Source organism: Simochromis diagramma, unplaced genomic scaffold (assembly GCF_900408965.1).
Source record: "Simochromis diagramma unplaced genomic scaffold, fSimDia1.1 OVJJ01000320.1, whole genome shotgun sequence".
NCBI classification, from domain to species: Eukaryota; Metazoa; Chordata; class Actinopteri; order Cichliformes; family Cichlidae; genus Simochromis; species Simochromis diagramma.
The window spans coordinates 2757323-2775129 of NW_024386773.1; the positions used below are offsets into that span (position 1 = coordinate 2757323).

The 17807-nt window shown below is 41.5% G+C and overlaps 1 protein-coding gene across 1 annotated transcript; it reads right to left on the minus strand.

Moving 5' to 3' along the window:
• Positions 1-477: 477 nt before the first annotated feature.
• On the minus strand, positions 478-8379 carry LOC120716214. Its single transcript, XM_040003666.1, has 5 exons — positions 8308-8379; positions 7637-7815; positions 7073-7250; positions 1634-1736; positions 478-744 (listed from the first exon to the last, which is right to left on the minus strand). Exons 2-5 carry the CDS (start codon positions 7810-7812, stop codon positions 626-628), a joined length of 576 nt encoding a protein of 191 aa, XP_039859600.1. The 5' UTR covers positions 7813-7815; positions 8308-8379; the 3' UTR covers positions 478-625.
• Positions 8380-17807: the final 9428 nt, after the last annotated feature.

Here is a 17807-nt window from a genome sequence, read left to right on the forward strand (position 1 = left end):
CTCAAAATGAGCAGAAAATATAGTCTTTAAATAATTATGTTTAATTAGGAATCAATACTAGCCTGTGCTGTGTAACATTTCCTCTGGTGGCTCATTGGAATACACCTAGTACTCAGGTTTCAGGTGTATAAAGGTCAGTTGCTTCTTCCGGACTCTTTCCAGGCAAGATACTCATTAAATATCCAACACTTGGTATCAGGTTATTAGACACTTAACCCTACAGCCATGTGCATCGTAAACAGACAGCATTACAGGAAGTACTGGATTTCAGGATGGATTGATGGGCTGCATGTGCACTTTTTATTCCCATCACCATATTTCCTGACAGGACATTTTATCTCATGATAAATATGACCTCTTACAGGTGTACTCATGTATCAAAGCTTTGTTTTGTCTTTTGTTTGATAGGAAGTCAAAATCTAAATAGTTCAACACGTACCTTCGAAAACTTCTAAAACAAACAGAAAAAAGATACGATTTTTTTTAAGTAAATGAGTTTATAATACCAGGAAATTCCCAAATCACATTAGCCTGGGGTTATAGTTGGACATCTGTTGGCACGATTGCCTTTGAAGTGCTCTTTACCCTCATTAAAGAGCAGCCTCTGGTATGGGGTAACAGAACCTCAGCCTAGGGTGTCGGTGGCTGCTGGGCGGCTGAATACCCCGTTCTTTGCATAGAAGGTGTTCTTCACCAAGGATGACCTGGCGCTGGATGGAGTTCTGTAATCTAGCGTGTAGTCACCTGTGGATAAAGGAAGATTACAATAATCTGAAGAATTACAAATTTGAGCGGAAAGCATCTACAGATCTACAAATCTGTGGTGGCAGACTGGAACTGAGCACATTCACAGTAAAACCTGTCTGAGTTAATCACAGTCATGGTGTGAATGTTGTTCAGTTAAACTAAGTCTGACACTGGCCCAGTGACCTCCACAGGCTGGACCCAGTGATGCACTGAATAACATTTAGTTAATAAAAACTCAACAATTTCTATTACTACAACTGGAAGAAACTGACCTAATAACAAAAATCTGAAAAATATGATTTTGTATGAGTAGAAGCTGATAAGGTAAGCTAGCAAAAACTGTGCAGAGAGGATTGTCGCTTTAACTTTTTTTCTCTACGTTAAGGCAGGACCTTGTGTTTTTCTTTATTTTCATCATACATATATACTGTTTCAGTGGTGGATGTTCATATTAATCACGGCCAGAGTTTCAAATAATCTGTTCAGCACATGCACATGTAATCTCCCTGCATCAAAACCTCAGCTTTCAGACTGCTCTGAATACTCTAATTTACTTTTTTCCCCTCCTCTTGGATCTGTATGATGTTTGCGAGAAAGGTGGGACATGCCTGATATGAGGCACATACCTCTGACTGTGATCAGACTGGAAAAAAAAAACACCTTGCATTGTGTAACCTTTAAGATATTTAAATTCCAAATAGTGACTATAGTTTAATCATTCACTGTTACAAGATCTCCTGGTATTAAAACACAGGATTACTACCGATGTTATAGTACATTTAGTACCTAATGGTGATTTTTGATTCAACAAAGTTTATCTTTCTTAAGTTTATGCATCATTTTACAGTCACCACACCACAGGGGGCAGATTGTGACTCCATCGTACCAAGCCTCCAGCCATAATCCCAGGAGGAGAGCAGGGGAAAGTTAAACTTCTCCTCAGGTTTAATGTGTCCACGTCTGTGCAAGTACAGAGTTCTCCCTTTGCCCTGCAAAAGACACATAGATTACATAAAACATCACTTTTACAAAAATGTAGGAATATAGGGATATACTGAATAAAATTACTAAAATGATAAAATGGCAGGGTTTATTTTATTATAGCTAATTATTAGGGGTGCAACGATACACAAAATTCACGGTTCGGTTCGGTTTGATACTTTGGTGTCACGGTTCGATATTTTTTCGATACAAAAAATGTTCATGCCTTTTTAATTTGTCATTTATTAAAATTATAAATATACATTTTAACCCAAAAGTACAGTTTTTAAATTTAATGTTGGTGAAACAACAAAATAAAAAATAAAAAATAGATCTATCTGATCGAGGAATCACTCATCTTTGGAAAAGAGAGTTTATTACAGAGAAATGGCTCTTTCCAAAATAAAAGCTATACTATACGCTTCTTCTGAGCTATATTCTCAGCAGCATATTAAACATATCAGGTCCCCATAAGGAGAATCATGTGCTAACGGCTGTCTAAATGACTCGGGTAAAGTTTGTAGCATGCGTGCTTGTTGTTTTTGTCTGCTTCCACTTGTCTTTGCACTAGGATGATGTCGGAGTAAATGTGCAGTCATATTCGTTGTGTTCCCACTAGTGCTGTCAGTGTTAATCTCGTTAAAATGACATTAACGCCATAACGCGGCAAATCTCCGTTAACAAGTTACCGCAGATCGCCCCGTGCGTGGGGCTGGACGGTGTCAACACGTTAACAAGCTAACTGCGCTAACGCACTAGTTCCCACCAATGTAATTGAGCATTGCGTGGCACATCCGACATACTGTTTTACTTTTGTCCATGACGCGCTTACCTTCAGGGTCATGCTTCACATGAAGACCATGATAGTTCCAAACACCAGATCTGAATGAGGGTGGGGGAGGTTCAATTTCGGGTAGCGTTGAGGCAGTTGCCATGTTGCAACGAGCTTAGCTTCTGTCTTGTTAGCTTGCGCTGCGCTCAGTGGATCTGCACTCGACAGTGCAGCCTAGGCGGAGTAGTCGGACGCAGATCCACTGAGCGCTCAACACAGACAGCATCGTCAGAAGAAAAGTTGATAAAATAAATAAAAATGTTTGTATTGTTCGATACATATGCGTACCGAACTGAAAGCACTGTATCGAACGGTTCAATATTGATACGAGTATCGTTGCACCCCTACTAATTATCTTTCCAAGTATCTCAAAGGATTAAAGAGGACATTCATCATGGCTCCTGCCACAGCAGATACTTGCAGCTCACTTCACTCAGTTATGCTACAGTCACACTGTAGAAAACTGGAAATTGTGACACAACCAAAATATCGTGAACTTGCAGTCTGATTGCCTGAAACGGTTGATTTGAGCACAGGGACAGGTCTGTGACCACTTATGAGTTGCTATCTTCTATGTGTTGTCAGCAAGATGGAGTCAGTCCAACAGAGAGAGGTAAGTGGAACAGAGAGAGGTAAGTGACGGACAAGGTAAGCGAATCATGTTGTAACTGATGTCAGACCCCAGAGATTTTTGTGGAAAATTAAAGCGAATGGTAGTTTAGAATTTAGAATTGAACAAATTCCTTTAAGCTTCAGTATTACCAAATACACTTATCAATTGTCTTATAACTAACAACATTTGTCTAAATCATCTCCAACACCCTGGAGAACAACGGGGAGAGTTTAGAGGCTCTCTAAGATTACATCAATCAGTGCTTCCAGGATCTGGTAATGAAGAAGGCCCAGAGTGCATCTTCCCTGGCCAAATCTGAGACACCGTCGTCTTAAAGATGTCGCCCGGCAGATTCCCCCGGCATAACATCGCCAGCCGGCAAAGATATTGCCGACATACTGGAGTCAATCGACAAACGACAAACTGCAAGTCCAGTTTCGATGCAAGGCTGTCCTTGGTGGAGATTCCTCACTGGGAATTTAAGTCCTTGCAAGAATCCCTGGAGTTCAGCCAGCAGCAGGTGGAAACGCTCGCTGCTGAAAATGCCACGCTAAGGGAGTCGGTGAAATGTCTCACAGACAATGTTACCCAGCTAAATAGAGAAAATAAAAAACATAAAAGAGACAGTTATTGATCTACAAGCTCGTGGCATGCGTGATAATCTTGTATTTTCTGGTATTCCAGAAGCCGCTGGAGAAGACGCGGAGACTACGGTGAAAAGCTTAATCAAAACCCACGTGTGGGGGTGCCTACTGGGGTCAGTGGGGAAGCTGGCCCCAGGGATGGGTCACTTGCCCCTCCCTTCCTTCCCTCCCCATCTCCAGCTGCCTCCCTCTTCCCGCTCCACCACAATCACCCACACATGCAGGGCCTTGGGGTAAAGATGTGTCACCAGGGTGCAGGGGAGGCATCCCCCCCTCTGTCCCCTTCTGGCTGCCTGTGCCTCAATTTTATCCCACAACTTAGACATTCACATTACTCACACTCTCATAACACATACATATAGGATCTTGGGGGTGGGCACGCTACACGGAATCCAAAAGACCATCAGGGTGTACAACCTCACCCCTGGCGTCGTTGCCCACCTCTCAATTTTAAATACATGTAGACACTGAGGGCTATCAGGAGGGGCTATGCGCTTACCTGCTGCTCTCTGGCAGGTAGCTCCATGCCCTCCTGGGTTTTAAATGCACCTTAGAACACACATGCATCAACACTACATATGAGCGGGCGGAGGGAGGTTTGGAGTCTTCACACACCCCCGTTCTCTGCGACCTGCTGGAGCGGGGGGCTAAGAGGAGGAGTTGGCCGTCTGATTGGGGTCTGGAATGTGGGGCCTCCCTGCTGCTGCCGAGTCGGGGCAGTCTGCTTCTCTCCACCCCAGGGAAAAGGGTAACACTACCTGGGTCTGGGTGCAGTTTCCCCCTCCAGGGGCAAGGGTACCTAGACCTGGGGCTTAGAGTACGCTTGGGGAGTGTGATCGTGTGTACAGTGTCTCTTTATGTCTGTCACCACGTTGGGTGAGTGTTGAGTAATTGCATATGAGAGCATGAGGGTGGGAATGGATGTTTGTATCTGTGTGTGCCTGCATGTCTGTGTCTATATGTCAGGTTGGGTATCAGACGCCACCTCTCTAGGGACATCTCAGGTCCTCCAAGGTATGGAGGCCTATCTCCCCCCACTACTTCCCCTGCCAGTGGTAGATGCCCTCAGACATCGGTGCGTTGGCGGTTCTTTGTGTCCGGGGATGGGCGTCCGGGTACACACCGGCTCACTCCTTGGTGGCTGCCTTTCGGGCCCTGGAGCCTGGGGCTCGCTCGGGCCACTTTGGGGGTGGGGTGCCCTCAGCCTCTCGGCCTGGGGCTCGGTCACTCTGGCACAGCTGGCTGCCGGCGGAGCTCACGGGCACGTCACTGCAACCCCCCCGGCTTCTGCTCCGCGGCTGCTGAGTGACCCCTCATCTGGGACTCTCCTCAGCTCTTTCTGGGACAGTGGCGCGGCTGCCCCTCTGTTGGTCTCCCTTGGTCTCTTGTGTTCTGGGGGCCTCTGGATGTCTGGAGTTTTGATCTCCTCCATACCTGCTTCATGCCCTGGAGGACGGGGCTGTGGCTCCCCCACACCCTCTAGCACAGAGGTCGGCAACCCTAGGCACGCGTGCCACAGTTGGCACGCAAAGGGTTAACTGATGGCACGACCATAGCTGGACTGGCCATCGGGCATACCAGGCATTTGCTCGGTGGGCCGATGATTTTTTTTTGTAACGGTATAAACAATGAAAGGTGGTGGATTGGCCAGATGCTGGCCGCTGTGTAAAAATAACTTAGTTGTATGGTGGTGGCTGTGGCGGAGCTTCCACAGATTCAGTAAAATTAACAAGTGGAGGCCAGCAGGTGGATGAGGGAGAGGAGAGACCCGAAGAGGAGAGACCCAAGGCAGCCGATGGTCCGAGTGTGAACTGAACTTCAGGTAAGAAGTTATGACCTGCAGTCTATCTGGGTCAGATATAAACCAAGTTTTGTTTATTTTCGTTGTGCTGACTTTTTACAGTCAGTTACAATAACTCGTACTGCGTACTAGCTAGCATGACAGTTTCTATACAGCTGGGTGGGTGCTATGATGTTACTGATAGTGAACTTTATTTTATTCATAAGGTTAGTTAGTGGAGTTGCCAACCGTCCCGTACAAACGGAATCGTCCCGCATTCAGAGAAATTATTGCTCGTGTCGTGTTGAGCTGAGAAGGGACGCAGTTTGTCTAGGATGGAAAAAGACACAAAGGTGGATTTATTCTGTCGTTATGCTGCACAGCTGCCTCTTCTCTCATTCTCTCCCCCTCTCTCTCCTGTTGCTACTTTAATGATCAATGAGCAGCTGATCGGCTTTTCTCTCTTGTTTGTTTATCGCCCACTTTGCGCCAGAAAGAGGAAACCGCCGGTTGTCGTGCTAAACAGCAGCACGTTTAAGCTTTATCAGCTGTTGTTAGAATTTATTTAATATTAATTTCTAGTATCAGCTGATGTTTGCTGGAGCCACAGCTGTAAAAGCTGCTGGTCATGATATCGGTTTGTATATCTGGTGAGAGGGAAACATGAAGATGAAACCAGGAGATGTCCTTACTGAATCATCAGAGCTGAACAGGTGATGGAGAAACAGGTTTACCTTTTAGGTGACATGAATGGGTTGAAGGGAAGTTATGAACTGTTTCTGAGAGACAAATAACACCAGGATCCTTTTTTATGTACCTGACAGCTGGTAACTGTGCAGGGGCGGGTCTAGCAAAGTGTTGCCAGGGGGGCCAGGCGGGGCATTAACAGGGAAAGGGGGGCACAAAGAAATACTTTCTTATTCTCTTTTAAAATGTCGGGCTGCTATTAAATAATTATCTGAAGCTTACAACCAAAGTTTTTATCTGACATAAAATGTATAGAAATCATACATATACCAACAAGACTGTACATCACTGTCACAACAACGTTTGTTTTCATTCAAAGGCTTAATGGCTTTAATACCTGGTGGGCCGGTCTTTAGTCAAGCCCGGGCTGTTTTTTTGTCCCGGTCCAGCCCTGGGCACGACACGCAGTGAATTAATCTGAGAAAGTGCATCAAAAAACAAATGGCCGCGCCAGCGGTGCGCATCGCAAATCAGCTCGCATAGACACATTAGTTGTGCCTCTTCTTAATGACGGTATCTTAGCTAACAACCCAAACTACCAGATTCAACTTGTAATTGGCTAAAAATAACTTAGCCTACTGGTAAGAGGGATGTTGTTAGCTTTCCATATTCCGACACTTCAAAAGCTTCAGGAGCTTTCTGCTGAAAGCAAAAGTGATGATATTTATATTTAAATGTTTAAATGTTAATTTTACGAAAGAGAGTTTGACTGTCAAAGTGATACGTACATGGTGAGAGGAGTCCTGATACAGAGCCTCTCTGGTGTGGGGCGAAACCGGCCTCATTAGAGGAGGCACACTGAGCTGCTGTTCACCTCCCACAGAGCACACAGGAGGAGGAGAAGGGCGACGAGGAAGAAGGTCGCTCTGCTTCTCAGTAGTCCTGGCAACAAGAGGCACAACAGCCCTGATGGAAGATAAACAGAAAGTTAATGTTTATTTTCATGCGTGTGTAATGTCATGGTCGCTGGAATCTGTCATGTTTCTGAGGTTTGGACTCTTGGTTAATATTAAATCAAGTCACGTTTATTTATGTCCCACATTTAAGGCCAACAGACGCTGACCAAAGTGCTGCACAGCAATCATCTACAATGTTGGTTAATATTAGTGTCACATTCATGCCTAGCTACCCCCAGTAGGTTTAGTCTAATTATGTGGGTCTCAGTAACATCAGATAAATCTGCTTTTACCCAGACCATGAAAACAAATGATAGCTGAGCACATGTGGATACTCAAGACAACTAAGGTTTTAAATCTTCACTCTTCCACTTTAATATAAATGAAGGGGCTCACTGAGGGTCAGCAGGTAGCTTTGGCAGCTGTGTGGGCTCTTTGCTGTTGTTCCAGGGATTGTAGCAGGATGGGTAGAGTTTGGCATAGCGGCTCCTCCAGGTTAAACGGGTCAACATCTCCTTCTTGATCTGCTCCCTGTAAGAGTTCTGGCTCTGAGTCGTCAGCAGGTCGCGCATTTCCTGCCCGGAAAGCCAATTTTAGTGTGAGAACATCTAACACAGACGCACAAGTTGCTTTCGACATTGTTTTTCTGAAAGATTAATAGTTAACACATAGAACTAGAAGAAGCCCTCTCAGATAATGTTTACGCCCTAATTTTGAGTTTTAAAGAGCAGAATCACAATACCAAACATCTGTAAGATGCAAATAAATCACAAATGTCACTGTCTGGACAACTTTTCATACTTACAAATAATTGTGCATTTTAATTTAATTATCTTGTGTCCATTTTTTGATCCTTCTTAAGCTGGAGCTAGCTCTGAAGCTCTGAGTCCCTTTTATTTAAACAGCAGCTCCACAGAAACAACACAACAGCCATCACAAACTGGCCATAAGAACAGTCAATGAAAAAGTCACAACAACATATCCTACCAGAGTTATAAAACAGCAGATTATATTTTTATAGTATAAACAAATGGCAAAAGATAATTGTTAGATATAATATAGTTTACCTTTTGTTCAATGCCGAGCTGTGCAGGATCAGTTTCTCACTGTGGAAATGAGCTGTGGATCAGATAACGCTGGGGAACGCCAGGAAACACGACACTCCCTGTTTTTCAACTCCTACTGTGTGTTTGCAAATAGATACCATTGTGGGCACTAATATCAACTAATAAAATTCCTCACAAGTTTCTGACTGATAATTTTTCTTTAGTCACAAGCTAAACTTTTGGCAAATGTTGAGCAAATGGGAGGCCCTGCCTTTCAAAATAAGTCTCACACATGCGTTTTGGCAATTGAGTTTTTCTGTTAAAAGCTTTTTGTTGTTGGAAATAGGCAAGAATAAAGAAAGACAACAGAAAAAAAAGAATAAATCATTCCACAATCAATCCAATATAATTTTACTAAAATTATTTCTGTACAATGACTTTAGTATATTAGTCATATTAAAAAAAATAATCAGGAGGGGAAGTGCCAGATACCATGTGATGCTAATTAAATGCATTTTATTAACAGCAAATCACAATTATTATCAGCAATCACCTTCCCCCAACAGGGCGCAATAGATGGATGCACCTCCGTCAGCCTGGTTCTTCCAAAGGTTTCCTCCTGTCAAAAGAGAGTTTTGTCCTTGCCACAGCAAAATATTAGTAAAAGCTCTCCAAAACTAGAATGAGGAGTTGATTCTGATAACTGAGGAGTGTTTCATTTTGTGCCATTTAAAATGAAATCCAACAAACTCATTTATTCATGGCTGTTAGGAAATCTAGAAAAATCTTGGAAAGGAAGAGAACCATAATGTAGAAACTTATAAAGTGTCTGCTGTCATGCAGTCCTCCACTCATGTTTCAGCCCCATATTCTCTTGAATGCATCAAATATGAACTCTGAAATTTGCATCATAGAATTGAGTTGAAGTAAAGCTAAAATGCATCTTTACTTTATACAGTCAATGATTGATGACAACCCTGGTTTAAAAAATCTGTAATATTGCAATGATTTGATAACTTGACACATCAAATATTAAAAAAAAATATCACAGAGTTTGTTTGTTTTTTTAAACTTTGATTGGTCAAACAGCAGTAGTGTTAAAAAGCAGTTGCTTTGCTGAATCTTGGTGGTAATCTAAATTAAATCTCTACCAGGTTTTTGGAAACAGAGTTGTAAAAGAAGGCAGCACAGTGGCTCAGTGTGGTCTCACAGGAGTCAGGCTGGGGTACTTTTTGCAGCATCAGCTTCTTTCCGTGAAGAATTTCCATGTTCTTCCCATTCTGAGAGGTACACCCCCACCCCCACCCCTTTCCAGAAACACACTGTTCAGCTGGAAACTCTAAACTGGTGAGTCAGTTCTTAACTGGAAAATAAAATTGAATATTGAATCTGTTTCTGCAACTTGATAACGTTTGCAGTAAATCTCATCAACCACTAGATGGAGAAGTTAAAAGTACAGTCAGTGAGTATATTTACTGGATGGTTAACAGATTTTTTTGTTTTTTGAAATTTTCGGCTCAGAAGTAAATGGCCTGTATTTGTATAGCGCTTTACTAGTCCCTAAGGACCCCAAAGCGCTTTACACAACCAGTCATTCACCCATTCACACACTGAATGATGATGATGATGTGTAAAATAAACACATTACAAGTCCAGGTTTCTGGGCACCCACATGTCTGCTGATCTCACCTGGACCCATGGATCCACCTCTGCCAACCCTGGAGGCCATCATCAGATCCTCCTGTGTCAGAAAAGCCAGGGCCATCACAGGTGACTCCTTACACCCCACCCACTACCTGTTTGACCCGCTGCCTGATTGACCTGCCTGATTGACCTGCCAGGTCAATCAGGCCTGGATCAGGTCGTTGAGGTTTTTTTTTTTTTAATTTATAAACTGGCAACTCCCATCGTTTCTCCTCTTCCCACCAGTTCTTTAGAGACTCCCTCCTCCCCAGAATGGAAAGAGATCTTTTCTCCAAGTGAGGCTGACCTGCCAGGTCAATCAGGTCCCACATCTCCAGACTCACAAAAAACTTCTTCCTGTGCGCCAGTCTGGCTGTTAACAAGCACTAGAGCAAATCTGAGCGTCTCTCTGCTCAGATCCCAAATCTTTGTACTTTTAAATCATTTTCCCTCACTCAAGCCTAGCCTTCTAGAAACCAAAGAAGCTTTTTAAACTGTTTATTTATCTCCTTCGCTGCCTGCTGGGCCTTAATGTGTTGTGCTCTTTTAGCACAATTTTCTTTAACTTATTTGAGAGGATTTCAGATCCTACTGTAATGTGTTCAGGGTTTTCTGAAGCTTCTTTCTGTGATCCTGTGCAGCCTCCTTGATGGGTCTGTGAATTTGTGGTTGATGGGTGTTCTTGAATCTCAGCAGATGATACATGCTGACTCCTGATGGCCTCAGCTAGGTTCCTCAAGACCAAGTCTGACCAAGAATGTGGATCAGGTCGTTGAGGTTTTTTTTTTTTTAATTTATAAACTGGCAACTCCCATTGTTTCTCCTCTTCCCACCAGTTCTTTAGAGACTCCCTCCTCCCCAGAATGGGAAAGAGATCTTTTCTCCAAGTGAGGCTGAAAACACACGAAACTTTTAGTTGGGTATTTAAAAATGTTGCTTAATGCCTGCCGAAGGTGGAAGTGGTAATTTTCATTCAGCATACCAGTACTTCATCTATCAGCTGAAGTTGTGATTTTCTGTATTTATTTAGATGAATCTTCTCATGGTCCCCTGAAACGTTTCTCAGAAGAAGAGCTCTCAGACCTGAGTTTTATCTATTTTGTGTGGATCATCACAGCAGAGATGCGTTTCATTTTAAGGTGTACATTTGGTTTATCAGAGCATGTTTGTCGGGTCAGTCTTTTCATTTCTTCAAAGTTGGCTGTTTGGTAGTCTGTGATTTATAAATAGGAGCAAATTAGAAAGAGACAGTACACTTATGCTGTGAAATTACTGCTGCCACCTTTTACTACCTTAAACATTAGTATGTTACTGATGTAATCCAGATTTCCATTTGCATTTCTTTCTAACTGCACCTTTCTGTACTTTGGCCTTGAGCCCATGTTGCTTCAAAGACTTCATCCCCGCTCCTCCAGACTGTTGCTATGAATGATGACATCATCCAAATAGGTGGCTGCATATGGAGTTTGGAGGCACTTGGTCCATGAAGCAATGGAAGATGGTTGTAGCCCTAAATGGAAACCTAAATTTAAGTGTCATGAGCTCGTAAGTTTTTTTTTCCTAAAGGGAGTTCACACAGGAAGTGTGCAGAGATGAGGTGATCACATCACCACAGACCACAGAAAGTCAACCAATGATGGGTGAAGAAAAGGTTGGTGATAGAAAGTAGGCATATCCCAAGTTTAACTTCTTTCAACTTTGAGGCAAGTGACTGAGCGACTACCAATGAAAACAAAGGATACAACTGACTGACATATGATAGATATGTTAATATATTACAGGGTTACCTAGGCAATGCAGTCTTCAATCAACTCTTGCAACCAACCGCCAAAGGGACAAAGTGATGGATGATGAGCAAATCAGCTCCTGTTTGGATGTCCCTTTGGGCTCTGAAAAACCTAGGGATTAATCTGAATCCTGAGTCATTCACTTGACAAAATCCACACAGAACTGTACAGACCAAATCTTCTTAACCACAAGAACAATGAGGCTAGATAAGAATATCGTAACAACCCATCTTGCATTTTCAGACTAGCTTTCAGTTCTTTTTTTAATTTTCTGCAAGAACTGGTAGCATGTTGATTGCACTGACACATACAGATGAGTCTCACTCCCCCAGTCTCACTGTTTATGATTTTTGTTTCATTCGCTGTGACACCACAGAAGGTGTGTCCCACTTGGTGAGCAATTTAGAGCTAGAGATGAAAGCAATATAACTATCTCCCCTTGCAAGTTTTCTAAGCTTGGTATTGTAATGTTGCTGTTTCTTGCCCTGGAGCAAATTATGCAGTGTAAACTACCTTGATAACTCTCAGAGCCAGAACATACTGAATGTATGCCTGCCCTCCCTACCAGTTTTCCTAAAGTAGCCAACAAGTGTTTCTTTTCCCATGGAACCCACCAACAACTCCTGCACTGCAAACAACATAAAGTTGAGCCACTGCATTCATCATTGTGTATGAACCTACAAGTCATAAATTTTATATGCTTTGTCTAATATTCAGCAGTTCATACTTGGGTCCAGTGGCGGCTGGCCCATAGGGGGCGCTCGGGCTCCGCCCCCCCAAATGTGGAGGAGTAAAAATATATATTTTTAAAAAATTCATCAATGATAGTTTTACTATGTGTGTGCCCATATACAGCCAGGCGTATTTTAACATTTTCACCAGCTGACTCATTAAAGTTCAACCAACAAACGGTGTTTTTCTTCTTCTGGGGCGCTCGTCAAAGCGCCCTTGATATGCACCGAAATAGCCTATCATTAAATGGTTGCCAGGGGAAAATAATAAATATTTGACCTATCAGCGTCGCTGAATTAAATGGTTTGGGGGCGCTTAAAATTGCGCCCCTGCAGAAAACGCGCGAAGATTTGCTGTTCTAGAATTTTACCTCAGTCAGTAGCCTAAGTGAGCTATAAGGTCAGAGAGAGACGATGGCAGCGGTATTGTTAACGGTTGAGGCACAGCCTCCCCCAAATTCGGTTAGATCGCTTCTAACCTACCCTTTTGCCAGAAGGACAATGGCAGAAAAACTGCAAGTTAAAGAGTTGGGACCTGACAAGCCCGAAATTCAACTAACCCAGGCAACGAAGGAGAAGTCAAAAGCATACAACAGGACTTTTTGTCGGAGTTGGTTCCAGCGCAAGTCGTGGCTGACAGGCTGTGCATATTGATTTATATGATGCAGCCGGCTTTATATTGTTGCTTGATTACACCACACAACATTGGATTGATGTAGCCTAAGTAATGAGTAAGTGGACACATTCATTTTTGCTTAAAGGCTACTGGATGCTAATTTCTTTCGCTTTCTACCTGTAACTTATGTAGCTAGAGGAAAGCTTTCTGTTGTGTGTTGCCATCTAGTGGGCATGAGGTATCACTGTATGAGTTAATCACCTAGCAACAAATTAAAATTGTGTTGTTTGATGTACTCATTAAATGGGTCATTTTAGTCGATATCATAAAAATTGCCCCCCCTGAGATTTTTTTCAGGAGCCGCCACTGCTTGGGTCACTACCTTTGCAGAGATGTCGTGTAAAGGGATTGCTTTAGCACATTCCATTGCACAGCAAACCATCACAAAACATCTTTTTTTGCACACTTTGGTGAGACCTCTATTTAAGGTAAAGGATCTTTTGGAATTGACAGCTTATTAACTAGTTGTAATTCGAGACATATTAGCACAATACGACACAGCCCAGGTCATTATTCTATCCTGAGTTTTATCATATCTCATTTAACCAGCCATCAAGTTAGAATGAGCCACCTGGGAAATAATTTCCTGGTGCTTTTTCTTCACCAACAACTGAGTGATTTCTTCTCCATGTTCAGTCTCATGGCATTACTCTATACAGTCTATAGAGACAGCAACTGATGTCATCATCAGGTAATACTAAAAAAAAAAGACAAACTCTTGAAACTCTAACTCACCCATTTTATTGTTTTATTGTCAGAACATTTTTCTGTTGAAGAGTGAACTGGTTTGCAGTAAAATAAATTGACCACAAGGTGGAGACAAACACAAACGAACTTAAAGATGCAACCAGAGATGAACAGCCAGCAGTTTGTGGTTGAAACCAAGCACACCATTGTTTTTCTTGTGACATTACCAATAAGTTTGATGTGTCACATGGCCCTCTTCCTATTGAAAAAACAAAAGTTGTATTCAAGATGGCCGACTTCTAAATGGCCACCATGGTTACCACACATCTTGAGGAGTTTGCCCCTCACATATATTAATGTGGCACAAACAGGACTTTAATATCACCAACCATTCCCATGTTATTACGGTGTATCCATATAAATGGGCCACCCTGTAGATTAAATTTAACAATAATTTTCTTACATGACATTTGACAAAGGAAACATTGAACCCTGTAGATTAATCGGTTATAGATATAAAATACACACATCAAATGAGTTTATGTAAAAATATGTTTCAGGCATTGCAGTGGAGAACAAACAAATGTTTCCTGCAGCATCACTTCAAGTGGTTATAATTAGAGTAAATCTGCTGCTGGTTATCCTCCTAAAGGATATTTTTTTTAGCTCATTAGAAAAACTGTCAGTTTAACAATAGTGGTTTAGTATGTCGTAGTATTCAACCTTATGTGTTGATGTATTCATTCGTACAATTCAAACAGCAAAAAAATCATTTGATATGAATAACTGGTTTAAAAAACGCCTTAAAATATAATGCAACACATTTATACTTCAACCTAAAATTCATTTTTGAATGTTTTTCCTTGTTTCTCTGATTATTTTACTTGAGTACAGAATCTGATCTCTTTCTCCACAACTATTTTTTTTTGTTCTGTGTAACTCATGTGCTACCTCTGAAAAGTCTAACTTTATTTTTAAAAAATGCACAATGATGTTCAGTGTTTGCAGATGTTTGATCAAATTTCTAAGTGAACCTTCTCTCTGGTTTAAAAATAGAACAATTGCTGCTTTATTGTTGTTACATTATTCTGAGCAGATGTTTTGGTCTCCATGTAAACCACATTTGTGTTTGGTATATGGTAGTCAGTGATTAGGCACAGGCACAGGCACACACACACACACACACACACTTACTTACTTACTTACTTACTTACTTACTTTCAAACATGAGCACGTACCATTGTGGCATGCTGGTAGCCATGGGAACAAGATTGGTAGGAAGGCTGGTGTAGTGGTGACTCAGCTTGTTGCCGGGTGAATCAGGAAAATACACTGAGACACACACAGATGCACGCACACACAAACATTCGTACACACTTTGTGTTTATTATGTACTCGTTGCCACATAATAAATATGGAGTGAATGTGAACAGCCTGCATGTTTGATTAAGTGAACTGACAGCGCATAATCGCTAGTGAGTCATTTAATGGTGGTTTCCTGTCGCTTCCAGTGGTGCTTAAAACCGGAACAGACCAACACAAAAGAACTAAGTGGGACATCTGAGAAGGCTTTAGCATTTATCAACAATACCCAAGCACATATATGGACATTTTTAAATGCTCATTAATGTTAAAAAAAGCCTTCTATGAAGACCTCTTTTATGTTACAACACCTGTCTCCAATGGGAAATGGGAGCATTTTCCTTCATTACGCAGACTACTTGAAATTTGGGTCATCTTTGAGACATGCAAAAACAGTACATGTGTACATAGTACAAAATATGCAGCCACCACATCATAAACACAAGTATCAACTACAGTTTTACTATTAAAGATAAGTGATTCTGAATATTCAAAGCTCTTTAGTCTATGAGCCACATTTGCACATTAATAGCATGTTTTGTTCTATTAATTTTATCTGCCCCACATCCAAAGCTAATTTTGAATCTGGGAGGAGACTGTATTTTTAGCATTTCCTACAACTAAAGTCATACAAACTCCACACAGAATGACCCCAACCGCCTAGCCCTGGGGGCAAAGGTAACACTAAAAGAAGTCATTTTAAGAAGTCATATTAACCCTCCATTGGGCATGGGGAGCAAAATTTTATACACACAAAAGGGAAAATGCTCAAAAAAGTTCGGATGACCAAAATGCTGAAAAAGAACAACATGACATCAGAGCTTAATCTTTACTCACATCCCACACAACCCTGACTTTATTTCCTATGTGAAGTCAACTAAGGTTTTAAGGTTTATACAGCTTTGTTCAAGTTCACTAGCCAAGCATGCATTGCTCATGAGGCCTATTTTTAGTAGGTAATAAAACAATATTTGTGTGGCTTTTCTGTTGTCTCATACTAACAACAGCAACCACATTAAAAAAAAACCCACAGCAACAAGATGCACTCAAACTTATACATAACCCTACATAAGTAAAGGTTTTGTGAGAGCTGTTCGCAATAAACTTTTGAGCTGAATGACTGAGTTTGGATTTACAAAAAAATCAATGCACTATTTACTTATATCCAGTTATAGTAACATTGCAATGCTTTTTTATGCTTTTAATGCTTTTTATGCTCATTTCAATCTCGATATTTTTTTTTATCATTGGACTCTTCTGCAGGGGCAGCAAGGTGGGGTAGTGGTTATCACTGTTGCCTCACAGCAAAAATGTCCTGAGAAGATGGCCTCTGTGACATCATCAAGAGCAAAGAGTAGAAAAAAGCTCTTTGCTCTTTCTAAGATAGAGCTGGACTGGTCTGAAGTGAATTTGTAATTACCATATTTACTTGTGTGCATGATGATCTCAGTATGTGAAACTTTGTGCATAATACGAACGTCCAACATGACAATATAAAAATACTGAAAACCATAATAGGTTCCATTTATAAATATTAGCATTTATTAAATGTTGTTCTGCACTTATAAACAAAAATCCTGCCTGCCATAAATGGCAATAAGAGCCACATTTTCAGAAAGTCTCTCCTCTAAAGCATTTATGGTGCTTTCCTCTGGACTGTTCTCAGTCAAAAGACCTGCGTCAAGAATGAAAAAACAGAGGTCAGTCACCTACTTTCACATCTGGCTAATTGGTCCATGGCTTGGATGTGACTGTTGGGTTATTTGTTTCTTAAAGCTGCAATCTAAAAAAAAGTCTCACTCAGCTGCAGACAATAAAGAGGAAACAGCTGGACACCACTATAATTACAAGAAAACAAATGACTCCAAATGATTAATTTCAATTTTTTTAAGAATTAAAAACAGCAAGTGTGGCCTGTAAGATAACATGACCCTTGAGACACCTTTTTCCTGTGCAGGCATTATGGTTTGAGCACACTAAACCGTTCAGAGACAAGGATTTCTGAAGCCAAATGCATCTGTGGCTCCTCACGGACAAGAGTGCTATAAATGTAATGCAACTCACACAACTCCCAAATTTTTAAATAATCATCAGGACAAATGTGGAAAAGACAGCTCAGAGGCGAAGCGTTAGAGAATAATATAAGCAAAACCTGGTAGCAAACCATCAGGTGGCCCTCACTGAACTGCAAACCAGGTGTTGGAAACTGTAACTATTTCCTCTTTTTTAATTTCACTTCATTTAATTTCATATGCAGCGCCACTTCACAACAGTCGTCTTCAGGTGCTTAATACAATAAATAAAGATCTTTCAACATTTGAGAAAAACTAAAACAATCTTGTAATCCACTATGAGCAAGCACTTGGTGGTAGTGGGAAGACAGAACCTTGTTTATAAACAGGAAGACACCTCAAACAGAGGCATATAAACACATGGGAAGTGAAAAGAAGGGAGTGGAGAAAAGTGTTGATTACATCACGGGAAGTCCCCCAGCTTGCTGAGTCTATTTCAGCATCACTAAAAGTTGGTTCAGGGTCACCTGGTTCAGCCTTAAATACAAGTTTTATCAAAAGGGAAGTTTTAAGCCTGATCTTA